Consider the following 20,836-nt stretch of genomic DNA (forward strand, 5'->3'; position numbering starts at 1 on the left):
TATTGTCCTTGCTTTTTAAAAGACCCACCGCAATTATTTTACAGACAGCTTAATTAAACAGGCATCTATGCATTTGATTCAGTAAAATGAAATGCAATACCTTGATATGTCCTCCAACTTTAATGTAATTATAAGCTACTGGGTCTTTCTGGATGTGCAGGGATCGCAGTAGAGACTCTGGAGCTCCTTTCACAAGCTGGGGCAAATAAAGAACACAGACATTAAACGCCAAGATGCCAAAGTATGTTTCTGTATGTACTCATTTCATCCATTTCCCAGAACCTTTCACAACGTGGTCCACTATAAAAAAATTGCAAATACAAACAAACAAACCTTAACTCATTATCTACTAATGTAAGTCCAGGATGCTGTCTAATAACTAAGTATTTTACGTAAGGCTTGTGCAACCTTGTAAACACTTTAAAAACAGCAGTTCATACTTGAGAAAACAGTAATTTTCCTACGGTAGCATAACACTGGGTAATGGTTTCTTTTCAGTAGATGTCTATGACTTTGGAATTATAAATATAGGTTTAGAAGCATCTGGATAATGTGAGTCATCCCATCCCAGGCTACACTGACAAAATAAACCTATTAACATTTTTTTGACCAGCTCCCGACTCACCTGGTAGAAGGAGTGAAAACTTCTCTCTCCTTCTTGCTGGAAGATCACTCTAGACTGAAGAGGCAGAAGGTTTGACCGACATCAAATACAGTTCAAATGTAGCTCACCCGACAAGATAGTAATTAAAGTAATTAATCTTAATAAAAGCTGGTTATTTTAAATAATCACCATATACCATTAGGATAAACAAAACAAATCCACTGATTTGGTGTTTTTTAAGGTTTCTTGTGTTTTTATGTCACATTTAAGTAGTTCATGAATGAGTTTTATGATCAGGTGTCCCAGACAGTTGAGACTGAAGGCAGGTGTGGATGATATGGCAAACACATCCATACTTGAAGATATTTTCTTTTTGTTCTGTTTTCAACAAAACAAAAAGTGAAGCCACATTATTTAAAAAAAAGTCCAGAGATATTTTTTTATTATTATTTAACAGAAAAAAAAACAGGAAGTGGTGGGGAAAAAAATATCTAAGCAGTCTAACTAATTCAGAACAAAAGACCTGGCACTTTCTGGTTTCTCAGTAACACAACAAGCTATTTTTGTCTTAACTTCAAGAGATATTAATTTGAGAGTAATCATTTGATTGGATTTCTTTCTGTTTTAAGGAAATTACATTTAAAATGCTTTGGGTTCTACTGCAAATCTATGCACTTGCTATATCCTTGTTCCTTGTTGATATAAAAGTATGAAATGACTTTCAGGATGTTATCTTAGCTATTTTCAAACCTCTCCTCAAGACACAAAGGTAACTGTAATCACCATCCAATACACCAATGTATTTGCCAGATTCTACTGCAAGCACATGTGGTTTGGTTAATCAGTGACTAATTAAATTAAATCAAATGTGCTGATACCAGAAACCTGTGGAAAAGCTTGAGTGCCTTGAGGAAAATTTTGGGAAACAAATGTGCTGTATTGGCCTGGTCACCTTTTTGGAAAATGCAAAATGTAACTTCCATTGCATTATTGCATTATTCCATTGCATTCCATTGCATTTATTCTAATGTTACATAGAATTCTATAAATGAACACATGGTTGAAGCAATTTATATAATGGGCAGTAAATATATTTTAATGACTTTTCCCCAGAACTTTAGAAAGAAAGAAAAATAAACAAACAAACTTGCAGTTTAATAATAGAATATAAAAGACACTTACACATACACTCTTTGGCCACTTATATAGAAACATCTATACAGCTGCTTATACATGTAATTATCCAATCTGCCAATCATGCTGCAGCAGTGCAATGCATAAAATCATGTAGATACATGTCAAGAGCTTCAATTAATGTTTACATCAAACATCAGAATGGAGAAAAATGTGATCCCAGTGACTTTGACTGTGGCATTGTTGATGCGCTGGGCTAGTTTGAGTTTTTCCAAAACTGCTGATCTGGGATTTGGATCGAGCTGACAGGAAGGCTACAGTAACTGAAATAACCACTCTAATAACCACTCTAACTGTGCTGAGCTGAAAAGCATCTCAGAATGCATAACCCGTCACATATTGAGGCATATGAGCTACAACAGCTAACATGGGATACAACTCCTATCAACCAAGAACAAGAATCTGAGGCTACAGTGGACACAGACTCACCAGTAATGGACAGATGAAGATGGGCGAAACATCACCTGGTCATCTCCTTGTCCAAACTTCATCCGTCCATTTATGGTGAATCTATGCTTCAGATTCCAGCTCTTAGCTGACAGAGTCGAACCCAATGTGCTCCACTCCTGTCTCCTGTTTTTCTCCATTCTGCTGTTTGATGTGAACATTAAATGAAGCTTTTCACCTGCCACATGACTGGATGAATGGATGAGTTCATGAGTGAGCAGGTGTACAGGTGTTCCTATTAAAATGACCAGTGAGTGTATAACCACAAATTACTGTACAGGGACCAAATGCTGTTTAAATTGTAAGAACATTCTAAGCCTTTTTTTTTTCACTTTAGCATTTGCAACATCTCCTACCTTCTCTAGCAGGTAATTACTGATATGGCCACCAATGGGGTCTCCTTTAAAGTCAAAGTTGATATCCATGTATTTTCCGAAGCGGCTAGAATTATCGTTGCGGTTGGTCTTGGCATTTCCAAAAGCCTCCAGGACACAGTTGGATTTCAGCAGCATGTTTTTCACTCTGCAAAAAACACACACTGTTAACATTTCTGAAGCTTTTAGTGGTCCCTTATGAATCAGTTAACCACTCACTGGGCCGCAGTTATATCAGTATGGGCTAAAATATCTGACTGTTGGCTAGTGAAATACATCCCAGTCTCAGCCACTATGGGCAGGTACATGTGTCCATGACCATATGGGCCTGAAATATCACCATCATGGTCAAGTGCTGTTCCGAATCGTGGTATACAGTTAAAATGAGTGGAAAGTGTGCTATGCTACATGTTTTATCGGTCAAACCACAGTCACAGCACATCACTGCCATGACCTGTTCAAACCCCACCCGTAAACACTGACAGGAAATGTCCACCAGGAAATTTCTAATAAGGCCTGGGTTGAATCCTGTGTCAGCAGACTTTAATATTAGTGTAAGAGCAATGCTCATGTTCTAGCCTAAACTCTGGCCGGTTTTTTTTTTTTTTTTTACAAAACTCTGACCTTTGGACAGCAAGGCTAATGATAATATCACCAGAGTGGGCCATAAACATAAACTAGATTAGAGGTGGTTTTATTGACACCTTTATTTGCAGTCATAGTCCCAGATAATAATAGCAGAGTTGTCAGAATATTCATGCGGCCAATCCGCCATTCCAGTACTGTACACAAACTCAGATTTAAATTATACAGTTAAGATAAACTAGTGCTTAGTGCAGCATTTTGCCACTTTTTTCAGCCCAGGAATATTTTCACCATGTTCTATATTTCACTTCCATTACAGTCCGGTAGAGACATCCCTTTTGAATTGTGAATTTGTCCCGAGTTACTTAAATAGCCTATAGCATAAAATAATATAAATGCTCTTTATTTATACTGTAAAGCACCATATTAATTAACAGAATGAGTTAACAAGATGTTAATACTCAACTATTACCATTATTAATTGAATGGCTATTCATGTTTGATTCAGAGGCTGTTCATTTCATGGTCATTATTTCCTGAGATGCTAATGATTAGTGAACATATTATTCGTCAGTATGAAAGCATTAAGTAAGTATTAAATCTATGCTTATTTATGAAACTTATGTTAAGTGCTACTTGAGAAGCGTTAATTGCTTTTATTAACCACTATTACACCATAGACATGAGACATGACACAAGGGGCAAACGCATATTTTGTCACTCACCTCTCCACCTCTGCTCTTTGGCTAGGATTTGTAATAGCAGCAATATATTGCATTATGTATTTACTGGCTTCTGTTTTTCCGGCACCACTCTCCCCTGCAAAGTGAGAATAAAACCACAGAATATACTTTCAATGAATAGGTTCTGTGGAATGTGTACACACTAATTCACTTAATCATCAGAGGCAAGTGCTAGTATTCACAGAATATTTAAATCATGACTCATAGCAACAAATAGTAAGCCAAAATAGTCCTACATCTCCTCTGACCACTAGATGACACTAAAAGGCTCAAATATTTTTGCAGTGCAGTCATAATCTGTGGTCACTCAGAATCATCAGTTTTATCAGTGTTTTAAATAATCTATTCTTTTAAACTGCTCCTTCATGTCCACTGAGCCATGTGTCCCTCCTCAGAACACTTTTCCCAACAAAAAATAAATATCTACAAATGAGACTCTAAGTCAGTTCTGTGGAATAACCACAAATACTCTGAGTCACACACAAAAAAAAAAACTCATTATGGATGAGTACAGTAATATGCTATCTGCTCTGTGTGCTGTGTTGGACTTCTTTCTGTGGTTGGTGAGGAAAAAAAATACTACGCTAGCACTGAGTAACTCTGCTCTAAACACAGATCTAATCACGCCATATCCCATATAAGCCTGGATGGCGGTTCCAAGGAAAAAAGTCCCCTCAGAAACGACTGGAATGGCAAGGCCAATACAGTTGTTTGTGCAATACACCAAAGACATTTGGGTTGAGATCTAACGATGGATATGAGACGAGAGCTTAGGATTTCAGCTTTTATTTCCTGGTATTTGAAGTACATCAAGATTTGTTGAACAACATAAAACATAGAACCTTTTGTATGAGACCATTCAATTTTAGGTAAACAAAAGTATAGGAACAGATCAGTCTTGAAGTAAATTTAATTAAATAACACTTAATATTTGTTTGCATATCCCTTGCTTACAATAACTGCATCAAGCCTTTTCCAGGTCTTTACCAAAACCTGTTTCAGTTGTTTGTTTTAGGGGGATTTCTCTCTTCAGGAGATGAAATACTTGCCAGTCTAAAACCTTCCACTTTCCCCCCTGACAAAGCCCTTTGTTGAGTAGGCAGTGTATTTTGTATCATTGTCTTGTTGCATGAGAAAGTTCCTCCCGATTAATTTGGATGCCGTTCTCTGTAAACTTGCAGACAGGTGTTGTTTCTTTACACGTCTCACAATGTTTCTGTCGTCAGCTAATGTTTTTATTCTGGCCAACCCATTCAGTGGCTGTTGCTCAGTACATTCAGGACATTCCAAATTGCTGTATTGGCTATTCCCAATGTTTGTCAATGCCTCTGACTGACTGTCCCTCTTTTCTCAGCTTCAAAATGGCTTGCTTTACTCCCATAGATCTCCCAGCACTCTGATCTTCATTTTGGCTTTTTTTTTTAATTTTTAAGAAAAATTCAGTCCTCACAAATGAAACTGAAAGATAAAACCAAGCTTAGATGTTCAGAACTATTTATTGTTTAAACAATTAATCTAACAGGAAACACCTGGGTATCAAGAAACATCCAATAGTTTTGCTCACCTACAAATTGTGTGGTCTGATACAAAATGTGCTATGATCTTTAGCACATCTACATATAAATACCAGGAAACAAAAGATAAAACTGTAAACTTGCTTCTCATGTTCATCTTTTAATCTCAAACCCAAATGTCCTCAGTCTGCAGCAAAAACAATTCATTGGCCTTGCTGTTCCAATAGGTTGAGAGGGGACTGTAGACTAAAAATATAACACTTAAAAAATAAAAAAAATAAGTATCAAGATGACAGGCATGTAAGGGGTTATAAATCTATATTTATATGAGCAATAACTTGTCTAACTGCCAACTCTAGGCAAAGCCAATATCTTTATTTTATTGTTTTACACTGCAAGTGTAGCTAACCTGAGATAACAATACAGGTGTCTTTATTTCGTCTTTTCATGGCTTTGTATGCGGCATCTGCTATGGCGAAGAGATGAGGTGGACGCTCGTATAGCTCTCGACCCTTGTACTGTTCCACTGTGTCCCGTCCGTAGATGTTCATGGCACGGTAAGGGTTCACCGATACCACCACCTCACCAATGTAGCTGTAGATGCGACCCTTTTCAAACCTACAGAATAGAACAACCTGGTAAGTAACTGGATCTGAATGTTACAGCAAAGGGCAATATATTTCCACAATTCAAACGTTGTATTGTATTGAGCCCTGCACTTTGTGTTGTTAAAAGAGAGAGAGAGAGAGACAGAGCGCGACCACTTATACTGCATTCACATTTGCACACACTAAAAACAAAAGAGCCACAAAACAGCGTTCAGATTACGTTTTGACAGTGTAGTAATCTATTTATAGTTGAATGGAGTCAGTTACTCTAACACAAAGACCATATCCAGACGCACAAATCCTCTGTAAATAGAGACCAATATCAAAGAGAATTTGTTGTAATAAAGCACACAAATCCCTGACAATTTACTTTATCTATCGCAGGCTCTACTGCAATGGTGCATTGTAGGTTTGGTGTTTGGTGCTACCAGGCCAAATCACATAGCAATCCACCAGCTTACAGTCCAGCTGTAGAGCATGGAGAGCTAATGGCTGGAAATCTCTCCGTCTAGCTGGAGCAGACTGTTTTGGGCTCAGGCCCCTGGAGAATGAAAGCCTCACTTCCTTCCTCTTCTGAGAAGCCCTGGGTCATGCTCAAAATAAAGCTTTCTTTCTTCTCCACCAGCACCTCTGCCAAGCTCCCTCTGCCCCATCAGGACGTGCAACGGTTTAAGGCATCGCTAGCTCTGTTTATCCAGACATAATGATTGCCTCGCTGTACATTTACAGAATGTAAATGCTTTAAATGCTGTATTTATGCCATTTTCAGGTCTGGTTTATTTGCATTTAAAACAACCCGTAAGCTGTTACATTGACACAATATGGTCACTGTACCGATGGTGCCGACACGGGTTTTGTAGGGGACAAAAAGAAATGGTGAAAAGTATGGTCTTATTAAGGCACACAAAATAAATCACATCTTACGTCTCATGTTTTTATTTAGATCAATCAAGAGTTAAGCTGTAATTTAGCAGATGCGGAAGCCCTTCTTTCTTCTGTGCAAACAATACCATAAAAATACCATACCATAGGAACAGGAGCATTTAATTTAAATGTTATTATGTGGAGTTCTCAACAAGAAACAGTCAGTTTCTGTCCTAAGGGCTTAATTTAACTAAATACAATTTGGTAGTGCAACTACATACAATTGCCAGATGATACGTTTGCCGTAATCTTTGTCTAAATAACATTAACCTGTCCTTTGATTCTTTCAGGAAAAGACGAGATCCAGTAACTTCCAAAATCAAATGTATACACACAGCAGATAATACACATTTTAACGCATTCCCTTATAAAGCAGAGTGAAACTGTATTACAACATTACAATATTATTATCAATATTATGCCATGCTTGAATTACCACTTCCATCAAATTATAGAAAAAATATAGAACCAGAGCTCAGCTAAACTTGGTGGCGGAACAGTTTGGCCAAAGAGGGAGGAAAAAAGTGTAAAACTTCTTTACACTTTTCATTCAACCAAGATGTTGTTTAGGCTGCTTTTTTAGTTTTAAACTCCACAGTTATAAGACACCATAAGAGAAGCATACAGACTCTAATTTGGCATTGTGCAATCTGGTTGATTTGGTGATGTGTTCACACAGATATAATCAAACTGAACTTAGGAGGCAAGTGGACCACAAATCAAAATCACAAAACCAATTACCATAGATGTAAAAGTGCACCTGGACTATCAGTAGATTTTAATTTGCTCATGGTTTGAATACGTGAAATGCTCTCTGGATGTTCTCCTATTTCCCCTCATCAAATCCTAATAAGGGACTGCTTGAACAAGCTTTTAAACATTAGTGGATTAGGTTTAAGATTTAGGACAGTGCTTAGTGATCAAATGTTTAAGCATTAACTTAGCTAAAGTGCACATAGAAAGGCTTGTGTGTTCTGCTGGAGCAGGGAGGAGCAAGCAGTGGGTCGCGTGGCAGAGCTGTGATGCTGGCACTGTACTGACTGATGCCTGGGAGGCTGGCAGTCGTTCAGAAGGAGTTAAAGGTTCTTTTGTGTCTGTCTCCTGCTCCATTGTTCTCCTGTCAATGCAATGTCTGTGTGTAAGGAGCATAGGTCAGCCCTACACAACAACCCACCACAAGTCCTATGGCTGAGCATCAGTGTGCCTTTGTGCAACAAGGATATAGAAAGTATACAGAACACATAAAAAGTGGCCACTTCATGGGAAAATGGGGACACTATAAATATTATTGCCATCTGCATTCATTTATCAAACAGGACAAGAACAAATTTATTCGTAAATCACTGGCAGCATTTACAAAAAAACATGTGGAATCCATAGAAATCCAAATAATTCTGAAAAAATTGTTCAAGCTCCTGAGTTTACATATAATTTATGTATGAGACACCTTGATAGACAGGCTTCAAATTGAATAACTGCAAAAGTTACTACAAACTTATACAGCCATGTGAAAAAATAAGTACATCCCATGGATTGTTGGCTTTTTTGACATATTTCAACAAGCAAACACTTGATCCTCTTTGAAACAGTACCTATTAATAAAGTTGATACACTATCAAATGATATAAAATTTACATTTTCACAATTGAAGTCAATTTTCACAATTGAACAAAAAACAGATCAGAAACATGGAAGTAGTAAGTATACCCCTACATTTATCACACCTTCAAATCAATAAACTTAGAATCAGGTGTTCAAGATCAGGTGCCAGTGATTAGAACCTGCTTAGGGAGTGCAGGTGGACCTGTCTTATTTATACCGCTCATATCAAGTGTCTGGTATTCCCTTTGCTATTGAGGTGTGTGGTGTCATCATTTCAAGATCTAAAGAGTTTTGTAATGCCTTGAGAAAAAAATGTTGTGGATGCCCATGAGTCTGGCAAGGGATTTAAAAACATCTCCAAATTATCTTAAACACATCATTCCACTGTAAGGAAAATAATCTACAAGTGGCGCAGATTTCAAGCGACTACCAGTTTGTCCAGGACTGGCCATCCCAGCAAATTTCACCCAAGAGCAGACCGTCTGATGCAAAAAGAAGTCTCCAAGAAACTCAAAATTTCATCACAGGATCTGCTAGTAAGTCTTGCAACTGTTGGTATCAAAGTGCATGCTTCTAAAATCAGAAAGAGATTGCACAAATTTGACCTGCATGGGAGGTGTGCCAGGAAAAAGCATTTGCTGTGTAAAAAGAACATTAGAGCAAGACTACAGTTTTCCAATGCGCATATAGGCAAAGACCAGGCCTTTTGGAATAATGTGCTTTGGACAGACAAATCAAAAATAGAGTTGTTTGACAACAGCAACAGCAGACATGTTTGACCAAAAACAGCTTTTCAGGAGAAGCATGGTGGTGGAATTGTTATGGTTTGGGGTTGCTTTGCTGCCTCAGGGAATGGACAGCTTGCATTCATTGATTCAACTATGAATTCTGCATCATTTGATCTGTTCAACTGTATCAACAGGATAATGATTTGCACACTAGCAAATCCACCAAGGAAGGTACTTATTTTTTCACATGGCTGTATATGGATTATTCTGTCAAGCTGAAATATCTTACTTAATTCAAATGCACAAAAATTTAAAGAAAATTTAATTTTTTTAATGTACTACATTAAGACAAGTAACGGCACCTAACAAAAAGGAACAGTTCATTGTTGCCTGTAGAAATCACTGCAATGGCTGAGCTTTTGCAATGGAAAATTTAGCAGACTAAAATGGCAGTTTAGTCATCACTTTGTCAGTTTCTGCTTTGCCTTTTATAGAGTTTTGTGCCATCACTAAAAGCAAATCAGAAAACATTTATAAATTAGGCCCAGTATATACAAAACCTGCTAGCACAGGGCAAATTAGGGCACGGTTTTAATGACCTTGAACCATTTAATGCTACATTACTTAGAAAGTCCCCGTAAATTTGAAGATGCTAATTAAGTTCTTTATTTTAGATAAAGATCAGTATGCAATCACACTATTGTGGCACTGTGGGTTCTGCGAGTTCAAACTGTTCTGACAATCTACTGGCTTAAGCAATACATCAGAGACATTCTAGTTATACAGGACATACAGGATTATGGAACCAGTATCTGTAATAATCCAATGCTTACTTCTTCCATTCCTCTTATAAAATGTCACCAATCATTTGGATAGCAGGTTACTGAGTCATGCCTAAAAGAATAGTGGCATTGCACCAACCCCATAAATGACATCCTCACTTACCAACAGAACACAACAACAATGAGAGAGCTGCACCTGCTTTTATACAGGAGCTGCCATATGTTCCATCACAGCATCCTGCCCAAAATATAATTGCATGCGGAAAGATAAATCCTGTACATAAACCCTGTTGATGCCATGGTGTAAAAATAGTCATAATTAATTTCCAAATTCATCACCACTTCCTAGTTTAAGGAGGCAGCAGGCCAGTGCAGAACCAACTGTGCATGAAATAGTGCAAAACGACTGATGAAACACAACTGCTTCATCTCGGAGAGATTGATGTATAATGAAAATAACAGATTCAGCATAAAATATTAACTAACACCACAGGAATGTGGAAGAATAGGATCCTTCAGGCAGTGCTGCAGTTTAAGCAACATTTTATATTGTGCTATTGTGTGAATGAAACCAATAATATAAAAGGGAGTATGATATGAAAAGGCAGTAGGGGTTCAAGTTGTGTTTATTTGGAAAAAAAAAAACAGTGAAGAAATGGTTTATAGTGGTACATCCTCAACCCTCCTCATGGCTCCAATTCCCATCAGGCCTTGGAGTGGGTGCTCTGGATACAGATAAAAGTCCACCTTACTTTCACTCCCAGCTGAGCCTGGTGCAGCAGCACTGTACCGCATACTTGCGCTCCTTTACACACTGGTACTCTTTCATCCAAATTTGACTGAACTCCACCAGGTCAGTGAGCATACTAAAATGGTTATGAACTCAATATGTTATAAACGAATATGATGTTTCTTTTGTGGAATGTGACAAACTCTCCTCCTCCCTATATCCCATACCATCCATACCTTCATAATCTGCGATATTTGTAACAAACTGGAATGCATTCACAGTAATAGAATACACCGGAGGTACATGTAGGAATCAGATTCATTTGCTAGTCGATCCTTTTATTTCGAGAGCTATAGCTTTAACCCTTGCTCACCTAGGATAAGGCGCGAAATCCTCACTGCAGGCCATGTGAGAGCCACTCCATTTTTAGAGTGGAATTACAGGCCAGGCTGGAGATAACTACTGCTTGCAGCCTTGTTTGGGTGGGTCTCTTTTGAGGTTATTTGTCCATCGTTATAAAGGGTGGAGAGCAACCAACATTCCTTGACATCAGTTAAAACCCCAGTAAAAATGGAAGCAATGGGAAAATGTCATATGGGGGGGGGTGTGTGTGTGTGTGTGTGTGTGTGTGTGTGCCTTTCATGTCACAACAATTCAATCCAATGAATAATGTACTCACAAGTTTACCATGTTAAGTGGTATTGTCAAATCATTGCCTTAAGAATTAAAATCCTATCGCATCATATTGCCTGAAGTTTACACCCCTAGGTGGAAATATTTACACAGCAGTGGAAAATAAATAAAACTAGGCAAGCTTTATATTTCCCAAACATTTTTAAAACCACAGCTTAATATAGGGGAATATTCTTAAATAAATAAGAACATGCTATATTGATTAATATTAAAATTCATCATACTGTGTATAATAATCCAAAAACATGATGCATCAGTGCATTTTTACACACCTATCAGGCCACACACAATGATTTCCTTTTATCTCAACCATATCAACATGGTTATAATGTTTCTCTTATCCACATTTATACCTTAAATGCAATTTACCATCAATAATTCATTATGACCCAGAACCCACAGCATAGCAAAGTGCATGATGAGTCTGACCTGATAATGAGTATGCCTCGGTTCTATAGCCAGATTTAAATGACATTTATGTACCCTGTGTTAATGGTTAATCATTAGCATCATTACTGCCCTGGTCTGAAATAATAGGATAGCTGTTATAAACAATGAGATAAGTGACAAGTGTTATCATAGCTATAACTATATATAACTTATCAGTTAGAAATTCTAACTAGATTTGATTCAGTTGTTTAGTAAAACCCAGCATACATACAGCAGTAAGAGGATGTGTAATGCCATTTTTTGAGATTATATATACATACATATATACACACATACACACACAGGTGCATCTCAAAAAAATACACCTGAGGCACATGTATGAATCAGATTTATTTGCTAGTCGATCCTTTTATTTTGCCAGCTATAGTGCTTTAACCCTTGTTCACCTAGGATAATCGTAGAAAAAAAAAATTCTGTAGTTTAATTCTAAAGGTGGAACTTTCATATATTCTAGATTCATTACACATGAAGTGAAATATTTCAAGCCTTTTTTTGTTTTAATCTTGATGATTACAGCCTACAGCTCATGGAAATCAAAATCCATCTCAAAATATTAGAATAAAGAATTTATAATACAGAAATGTCAACCTTCTGAAAAGTATATTAATTTATGTACTCAATACTTGGTCAGGGATCATTTTGCATGAATTACTGCATCAATGCGGCGTGACAGGGAGGCAATCAGCCTGTGGCACTGCTGAGGTGTTCTGGAAGCCCAGGTTGCTTTGATAGTGGCCTTCAGCTCGTCTGTATCGTTGGGTCTGGTGTGGCTCACAGATTCTCTATGGGGTTCAGGCGAGTTTGTCTGGCCAATCAAGCACAGTAATACCATGGTCAGCAACTAGTGGTTGCTAGCCGTTTTGGCACTGTGGGCAGGTGCCGAGTCCTGCAGGAAAAGGAAATCAGCATCTCCATAAAGCTTGTCAGCAGATGGAACATGAAGTCTCCTGTTAGACGCTGCATTGACTCTTGATTTGAGAAAACACAGTGGAACAACAGCAGCAGATGACATGACACCCCAAATCATCACTGACTGTGGAAACTTCACACTGGACTTCAAGCAACTTGGATTCTGTGCCTCTCCACTCTTCCTCCAGACTCTGGGACCTTGATTTCCAAATGAAATGCAGAATTTACTTTCACCTTCCCCATGATTGTGGTTGTGTGTACTGAACCAGACTGAGAGATTAAAGACTCAGGAAACCTTTGCAGGTGTTTTGAGTTAATTAGCTGATTAGAGTTCTTCTCAGGTCGACATTTCTGTATTATAAATTCTTTATTCCAGTATTTTGAGATACTGGATTTTTGATTTTCATGAGCTGCAAGCTGTAAGATTAAAAAAAAAAGACTCTAAATATTTAACTTTAGGTATAATGAATCTAGAATATATGAAGGTCCCACTTTTTTTTTTATTAAATTATGGAAAAAATAACTTTTCCCCTGATATTATAATTTTTTGACATGCACCTGTAAATACTCAGCAAAAAAAGAAATGTCCTCTCACATTCTGGTTTTATTTCCAGCAAATTTCTTAACATGTATAAATAATTGTATTAACATAAAAAGATTCAACAACTGAGACTCAGAACAAGTTTCACAGACATTTGACGAACAGAAATGGAATAATGAGTCCCTGAGCAAAAAGGGGGGGGGGGGGTCGATATCAAAATTAACAGTCAATATCTGTGGCCACCAGCTGCTTTAAGTACTACAGTGCATCTCATCCTCATGAACTGCACCAGATTTGTCAATTCTTGCTGTGAGATGTTACCCCACTCTTCCACCAAGGCATTTGGAAGTTCTTGATCATGTCTGGGGGGGACACATGGTTACATGTAATTTTCACTGCGAGGACGATCAGCTGTCCTTCCTGTCTCCCTGTAGCACTGTCTTAGGTGTCTTACATTACAGACATTGCAATTTTTTTGCTCTGGCCACATCTGCAGTCCTCATGCCTCCTTGCAGCAGGCCTATGGCATGTTCACACAGGTGAGCAGGAAACCTTGTCATCTTTCTTCTGGTGTTTTTCAGAGTCAGGTGAATGATCTCTTTAGTGTCCTAAGTTATTGTAACTTTAATTGCCTATCGCCTGTAAACTAGTGTCTTAGTGTCTTAAGGACTGTTCCACATGTGCATGTGCAATAATTGTTTATGGTTCATTGAACAAGCATGAAAAACATCTCTTAAAACCTTTCTGATAAAGATCTGTAAAGCTTATATGGATTTTTCAAAATTATTTCTCCTGAAAATCTCCTGAAAAGGAGGTACAGCTCTGCTTTAAATGAAATCCCTTTAAAAACACACATATCCTAAATAAAGCATGATGTGACAAATAAATACCAAAATTATGGCAGAAAAACTATAACCTAAAACTAGTCGTTTAAGAAACTTAATTATATTCCAACATTTTATGCAGCTTCACTGCATGATCTTTCATTTGACCTTGGACAACTCTTTTTCTTGGCTTTTGAATGTAATCTCAGTACCAGCCTCCTACACCCACTTTCTGCCACCAGCTCTGTTCCTCTGACACATCTGGGAGTCGCATTAGCAGCACTTCTGCCAGGGTAACACCTACTTGGTGCTAAACAGCAGCTTCCTCACTACTGACAGCTACAGCAGAAAACAAAAAGTCCCACCACTGACCAACTAGACAAATCAATCTCAGTGGCCTGATGAGTCGTATGCCTTCCTGCTAGTCTAGACTCACTCAGTCAGGCACACTCCTGTCTTGGTCTTCCAACTTGTCTCTTTTTCTGACACACTGATGTAGACACATCACAAAAGATCAGCGGTTGGGTAAAAAAATAAATAAATACAGGGTCTGCATATAGAGGATGAGCTAAGAGAAGGGAAAACGAGGTCATTTTTTGAAGTGCAAATTACTGTTTTAAGGACTAATAGTAAAAGTACACCCTTGAATTCATAGTGTGATCCACAAAGTTGAGGATTAACATGTATTAATGCTGTGCTGATAGTTCAGAAATTTTAGCCTGATGTACCGCTGAGCCAACTATTTGAAATTTGTCACTTTAGCCAGTGCCTTCCTCTGTGGAGCTGAGATCAGAGCTGCTTTTGTTCTCCTGTCTGCCTGACAATCAGGACTAAAGGGGCAGGTTTCAGGAATCCGGTTTCAGAAGTGGGTAATAAAGTGACTTAAGTAGATCTGGTGGTAAGGCTTGGCCACAGGCCACCTTCTCTTTAGCACATGGGCTTGATCCTGACCTGATGTCAGAGACAAAAGTGCTGATGGGACAACAGCCAAAGAAACAGAGGGGATAAAAGAGACAAAAAGATGAGGCCATCCAGCAAACTCAGACATTACTCAGCATGTTATTTCAGGAAAGCTCTAGGATTTTGATCGGGGGGAAATGAAAGCTATGAAAAAAACAGAAAAGGCATAGAAAGAGAGAGGAAAAGGGAGAGAGAATAAAAGGGAGAAGGAAGCTTAACAGGGATACTGATTCATCATGTACTGTACTGTAAATAAATGAGTGAGGGTGGAGAAGCAAAGTGGTCTTAAAAGTGCTCCCTAAGTTTGAGTCCCGCCCAGAATGAGTGCACTCAAACCTGGCTGTGACACAACTTCACCACTCTGCCAGCAGAGCTTTGTATCAACAGGTAGCCGGACAGCCGCTCCAGAATGATGTAACCTCTTTTCCACGTTAGCAACATCTCACATTTACACATCATACTTCTCCATGCCTGATTGCTCAATGTGCTCCTGAACCAAATTAAAGGTTTGCTTCTCAACATATAGTCAGTTCAACCACAAGGCCTTAATATCCAGTTCAAATAACATGGGGGAATAAAGGACTAGAAAAGAATAGCCACAATCTCATGGTACACGAATAGAGTCTCTAAAAATGGAACTGCCCAGACATTTATTTATTTTTCCTTTCTACAAGACAATTTTTAAAACAAAGATTTTATATCAATCATGTGTCAATATAATCACATACTATTCCTCATTACAAATCTGGAACAATTGAGAAACATGGGAAAGAAAAACAGATACCAAGGAAGTGAGGAATCGACTGCCACCCTAAAAATAGTGAGGCCATAAACACAAAGGAAAAAAGAATGAAAGGGAAAGCAGAAAGAAATGAGAGCATCTCAAACATTACTAGTTCTCTTACTGCCCATCTGCCAAAGCTCATAGTCCACAAATGAGACGTCTGCACGTATTAGATCTTATTTTGAATAGAAATAAGGGCCAAAATGCACAGTTCTGTTTATGTAAGGGCAGTAATGTGTTTCAGATTATTAGGGTTGTATGAAAATTTTTGTGGTGAGACTAACCCTTTTCTTAGCATGAGAGTGAGAGAAAGGGGCCTGTTTTCGAAAAAAAAGAAGAAGAGGAAAAAAAAAAAAAAACACAACCCCTGATCCAGCCTTTTAGGAAAAGAGAAATATTTTCACCATTACAGAGTAGTCGTATTGCTTTTTTTAACTTGTAAAGTGTAGGAACTGGTTACGGTGAAATACCAACGAGTTACACATGGGAAAGTGATGGGAAAAAGAGGGAAAGTAGGGGCAGAGTAATAAAAATCACACAAGTGTTGGTGCTAATATCTGTAGTACAGCTGTAACAAAACAAAAAAAGACAAAAAAATCCCTACTTAATCATAGCTTTTATATGTGTTTATATTTTTTTTTTCCACAGAGCATGTAATGTAATTTCAAAGCTTAATATGGTGACAATTCCAAACTTCCAAAACTTTCTTTTCAAACGATAATGCCTTGTTAGCAAAGATAATTAAGGGAGAGCAAGAGGTGAATCCTCCATGCTTTTAGCAAAGTCTATGGAAAATATTCCTTCTATGCTGTTCTGGGATATTTAAAATAATAATAATAATAAATTATCTACACAGATAACATTGTGTGCACTTTAACATTAATTTCCTACCTTTGAATGGCCATATTTTGCTTTACCATTCATATTCATGCAGAAAGAGGAACAAGAACCTTTAACTTTGCGTCAAGCCTAGTTCATTGCACCGGAGCTCCAAGGAGACTTTGATCTGTGCGCCTGCTCTACAGAGACGGAATCAGGTTGCCATGTGTCACAGCTGGGATCCATGCAGCAAGAGTCTGCTGTTAAGGCAACAAGGGAATGGTTACGTCCTTGAAATGGGAGAGGCGCTGTGCCCATTTGTCCTTTGGTTTCATAGTTGCATAGGAATTAAATACTTAAGATCTCTAACAACCAGCTGATCAGGTTCTAGTGGCATATCAGTCCTGAATGAGCACCACAATGACTGCTTGTGGTCATTTGATACACATTGAGATTCAACCTTTTGCTGCCTCAGACACCACATTCTCCATTAGTTATGGACAAAGGACTTTCAACAAGGATCAGGCACACAGGAACCAGATCAGATGGCAGACCAATGTCTTCTTTTTTCACAGTGTGCTACATTGATGGTTCTTCCAGTCCTGTTATAAACGACATCTGTGAGGGTGCTAAGCCAACAAGTATTTGTTAAATGTGTGATAATCTTTAAAGATTAGCTGTTAGGCTTTAGATTTAAAAAATTGCAAATAAGCAATAGATAGATAGTGACTAACAAAATTGACAAATATCGCAACAGTGTATTCTTGGGATAAAGCATGTGTATACATTGTTAATTTGCTTTTAAAGTATTATAAAAGAAGGAGGGACAACCATAATTTCTAACTTTGTTCCAACAAACCTAAAAACCAGATTTTTCTTTTTTATCATCAGTTTCGGCTTGACTTTCTTTACAGAGTGCCTCCGGATGTGTGAGAGACAGAGAGGTATCAGGGGAAGATCAAGTCATACTGTTGATATGGTGTAGTGGCAATCAGCTATTTCATCTGCATTATCAGGGGCACCGCTGGGAAAAATTCAGAAAAATGTCCCAGTCAGCCCTCAGAATTGTTTTTGGAAATGTGCAGATGTTTCCCAAGATCCTCGAAGCAGACAAAACACTGCCATATAAAGGCAGGCAATGAGGGCACATTAACTGTGCACTACTCAAACTTTTTCTTGTTCAGCATGTGGGACTCACGTAAACAGCCTGTAGAACAGTTAAAATATAAAACACCATACTGTACTGTACTGACATTTGTTTAGCTTACACATCGAGCATAAGTGGTCTCTGACAGCTGAGTGGGGGATTCAGTCCTGAATGTTAAACTCCCCTAGAAGGAGGTTCTCTCATAAAATGCCCCATTTCCTTAATCCTAAGAAAAGGCTTTAATCCCAACTGTTATATATTTAGTCTGTTGTTTTCTATGGAACGACTGCTATTTGAAGGCTGACTGATCTTTATAAACACAGCTAATAGAATATCCATGATGAAAGGTATGAAATAAAGTATCATCTATAATGTTTTCTACTCAGCAATTTGTAAAGACTTATAGGCCTAAATAAAAGTCATGACTTAAAACTGTTGCATAAATTTTAGAACTTTTAAAATAAATTATTAAAGTGCCCCCTGCTTTATCTGTTGTATACGGAGCTCCAGACACACAGATGTGGAGCAGAGGAAGTAGCAGGAAGCATGTCTGGTCACACCCTCTGCACATAACAAAGTGCACACGCCATCTCCGGCTTGCAGAAAATCAAAACACACACAGTCCAGGACTCTATAATAGCTAGTCAAACAAGGACACTATATAGCCCTACTGTCACTGCAATCAAACTTAATACATTTTTCACTAAACAAACATTACAAAAAATGTATCCCATATGACTAGAGTTATTAATCTCTCAAATGACTTCAGTTTCATGTATTGAGCTACAATGTAAAGCAAGCGAACAACTAGAAACTAATTAACATGTAGATGTTTCATCATCAGTACTATAATACAATTGCTGAGCTTTGAAAAAAGCATTGTAGTTATTGTAAGGTTAAAGATGGGAGGAGAATTTCCATGATTCACACCCTCTAACCCAAACACTGCACCCAACCTGAACAGGTGCAGTCTGAGGTTAATGCAATCGCTGTGCACTATGCATAGAAAGACATGGCAAATATGATCGTAAAAGAAGGCAATAAAAACCTCTGTAATTTAGCCTGTGCATGATAGGTGAATTTAATTTGCACATCACAGTGCCTAAAAATATAGACTGTTTGCGCTCAGGAGAACCATACCGGTTTTTGTTTATAACATGTATTACAATGGTAAAATTTCAAGTTAACAGTGGTTACAGAATACAAATTCCACGAAATCCAAGTCGGATATTTTATTATAGCATAGATAAATTAGACATTTTCTCCTTTCTTTAGCCTGATTACTGTAAACTGCCACCAAAGATCTTGTACAATCATCCACTAATCCAGTGAATTTGATCAACTCAGCTTGTTTGAATACAAGTATCATTTATATATCTAATAGTTTAAGTGACTTGATTTGTAGAGCAAAACTTATTTAAACCTTGACTTACTACTACTAGACATTTTAATGACCTGGACGACTTACACAGATATTTTTTGAGGATGTCACATTAACATATAATTTCGTGGGACGTTACTCTTTGTTAGTGTTTCATATTAACCCACAGTCATACCAATATCTATACTAAGCTGATCTGTATGCATAGATAAGTTATATGGGTATAAAAACATATGGAGCGTTTTGCAGATAAGTGAATCAGAAACTTATAAACATAAGCAGCAACCCTAATCAAAAAGACAATAGAAAACCATATAGAATTTGTAATGGTTTTGATGGTTATAATGAGAATTGTATTGGTTTTAATGGAAACTGTAATGATCCCTGTGGGCCTATACTGGTAATTTGTTGCTTTCTATTGGTGACATGTTATGTCTAGTGGATGCTATTAAGGACCAATTATGGTAATGGTTAGCTGATGTTTTGTAATGGCATTTGTAGTGGAAAACATTAGAATTTGTCTGATGGTTTATGTAGGGTTTTTTTTTTTTGTCCAGCAGGGAAACTGAATAAACCTACTGAGAAACAGACTGACAACAGATGAAAATAAATGCTTTAGCAAAAAGAGAAGAGAGAGAAGAGAAAGGAGAAGAAGAGAAGAGAGAGAGAGAAGAGAGAGGAGGAGGGGGAGAGAGAGAAGAGAGAGGAGGAGGGGGAGAGAGAAAGAGAGAAATTTTCCTCAAATTATTTCTAAACCAGGAAGAAAACTGGTTACCCACATGAAATTTAACGCTCATGCGTTAAGAGTTTCTAGGAAACATGGGCTGACACGACCAGTGTGTGTAACCCAGTGAAGGTGAACGACCGGCTTGCTTCTGCTTACCTGAGTTTAAGGTTGGCCATGAACTCTTCCAAAGACACATTGTCCAGAAGAACAAAATCAGCCTTTCCAAACTCCAAACTTTCGTGTTCGGCCATAATGCGCTTTGTTTGTATAAAAACAAAAACCTACGACAACTCTTCACCACCAAACTTCAGCCAAAACGACAGAGCAGTTGAACGTAGCGCAGTGCACACAGTTTATAAAAGTGACAATGCGAAGGAAGTTAAATTATAAATCATTATCCTTTAGCGAGTGCTATATCTGAAATTCATTTACTTTTCACACGTTTCCTTGAAATTATATAAAAAGAAAAGAAACTGATTTGGTTATTTCCTGATTCCCGAAGTCCAGCGTAAACCGCGGTTTGTCCTTAGATCATTTTGGGCGACTTGTTGCCTCAGAGTGTTGTGTTGTCCCTGCTAAAGTGAGTACAGCTCCATGCCTCTGTGTGTGTGAAATTCCCTCAGCTCCTCTGACACACACACTTTCTGAACCGATACTGTAAAAGAGCTGCTCCTCCTCTTCAAGGGCCAGACCTAAACCTCGCAGTGTGTGTGTGTGTGCCTCACAGAGCTCCACATAGCTGTGGAACTGGCTTCAGAGGTGAATC

The 20,836-nt window shown here is 38.0% G+C and overlaps 1 protein-coding gene across 1 annotated transcript in view; it reads right to left on the reverse strand.

Moving 5' to 3' along the window:
• Window positions 1-20,772, reverse strand: part of myo1d (myosin 1D) — a 73,515-nt gene extending 52,743 nt beyond the window's left edge. The window contains exons 1-6 of the mRNA XM_053639837.1: window positions 20,227-20,772; window positions 5,871-6,079; window positions 3,930-4,023; window positions 2,602-2,767; window positions 626-679; window positions 101-196 (exon numbers count right to left, since the gene is read on the reverse strand). Of these exons, the coding sequence (XP_053495812.1) occupies window positions 101-196; window positions 626-679; window positions 2,602-2,767; window positions 3,930-4,023; window positions 5,871-6,079; window positions 20,227-20,321 (714 nt within the window). The 5' untranslated portion in view covers window positions 20,322-20,772. The remainder of the gene's footprint in view (window positions 1-100; window positions 197-625; window positions 680-2,601; window positions 2,768-3,929; window positions 4,024-5,870; window positions 6,080-20,226) is intronic.
• Window positions 20,773-20,836: the final 64 nt, after the last annotated feature.

The sequence above is a fragment of the Ictalurus furcatus genome, chromosome 13, assembly GCF_023375685.1.
Source record: "Ictalurus furcatus strain D&B chromosome 13, Billie_1.0, whole genome shotgun sequence".
NCBI classification, from domain to species: Eukaryota; Metazoa; Chordata; class Actinopteri; order Siluriformes; family Ictaluridae; genus Ictalurus; species Ictalurus furcatus.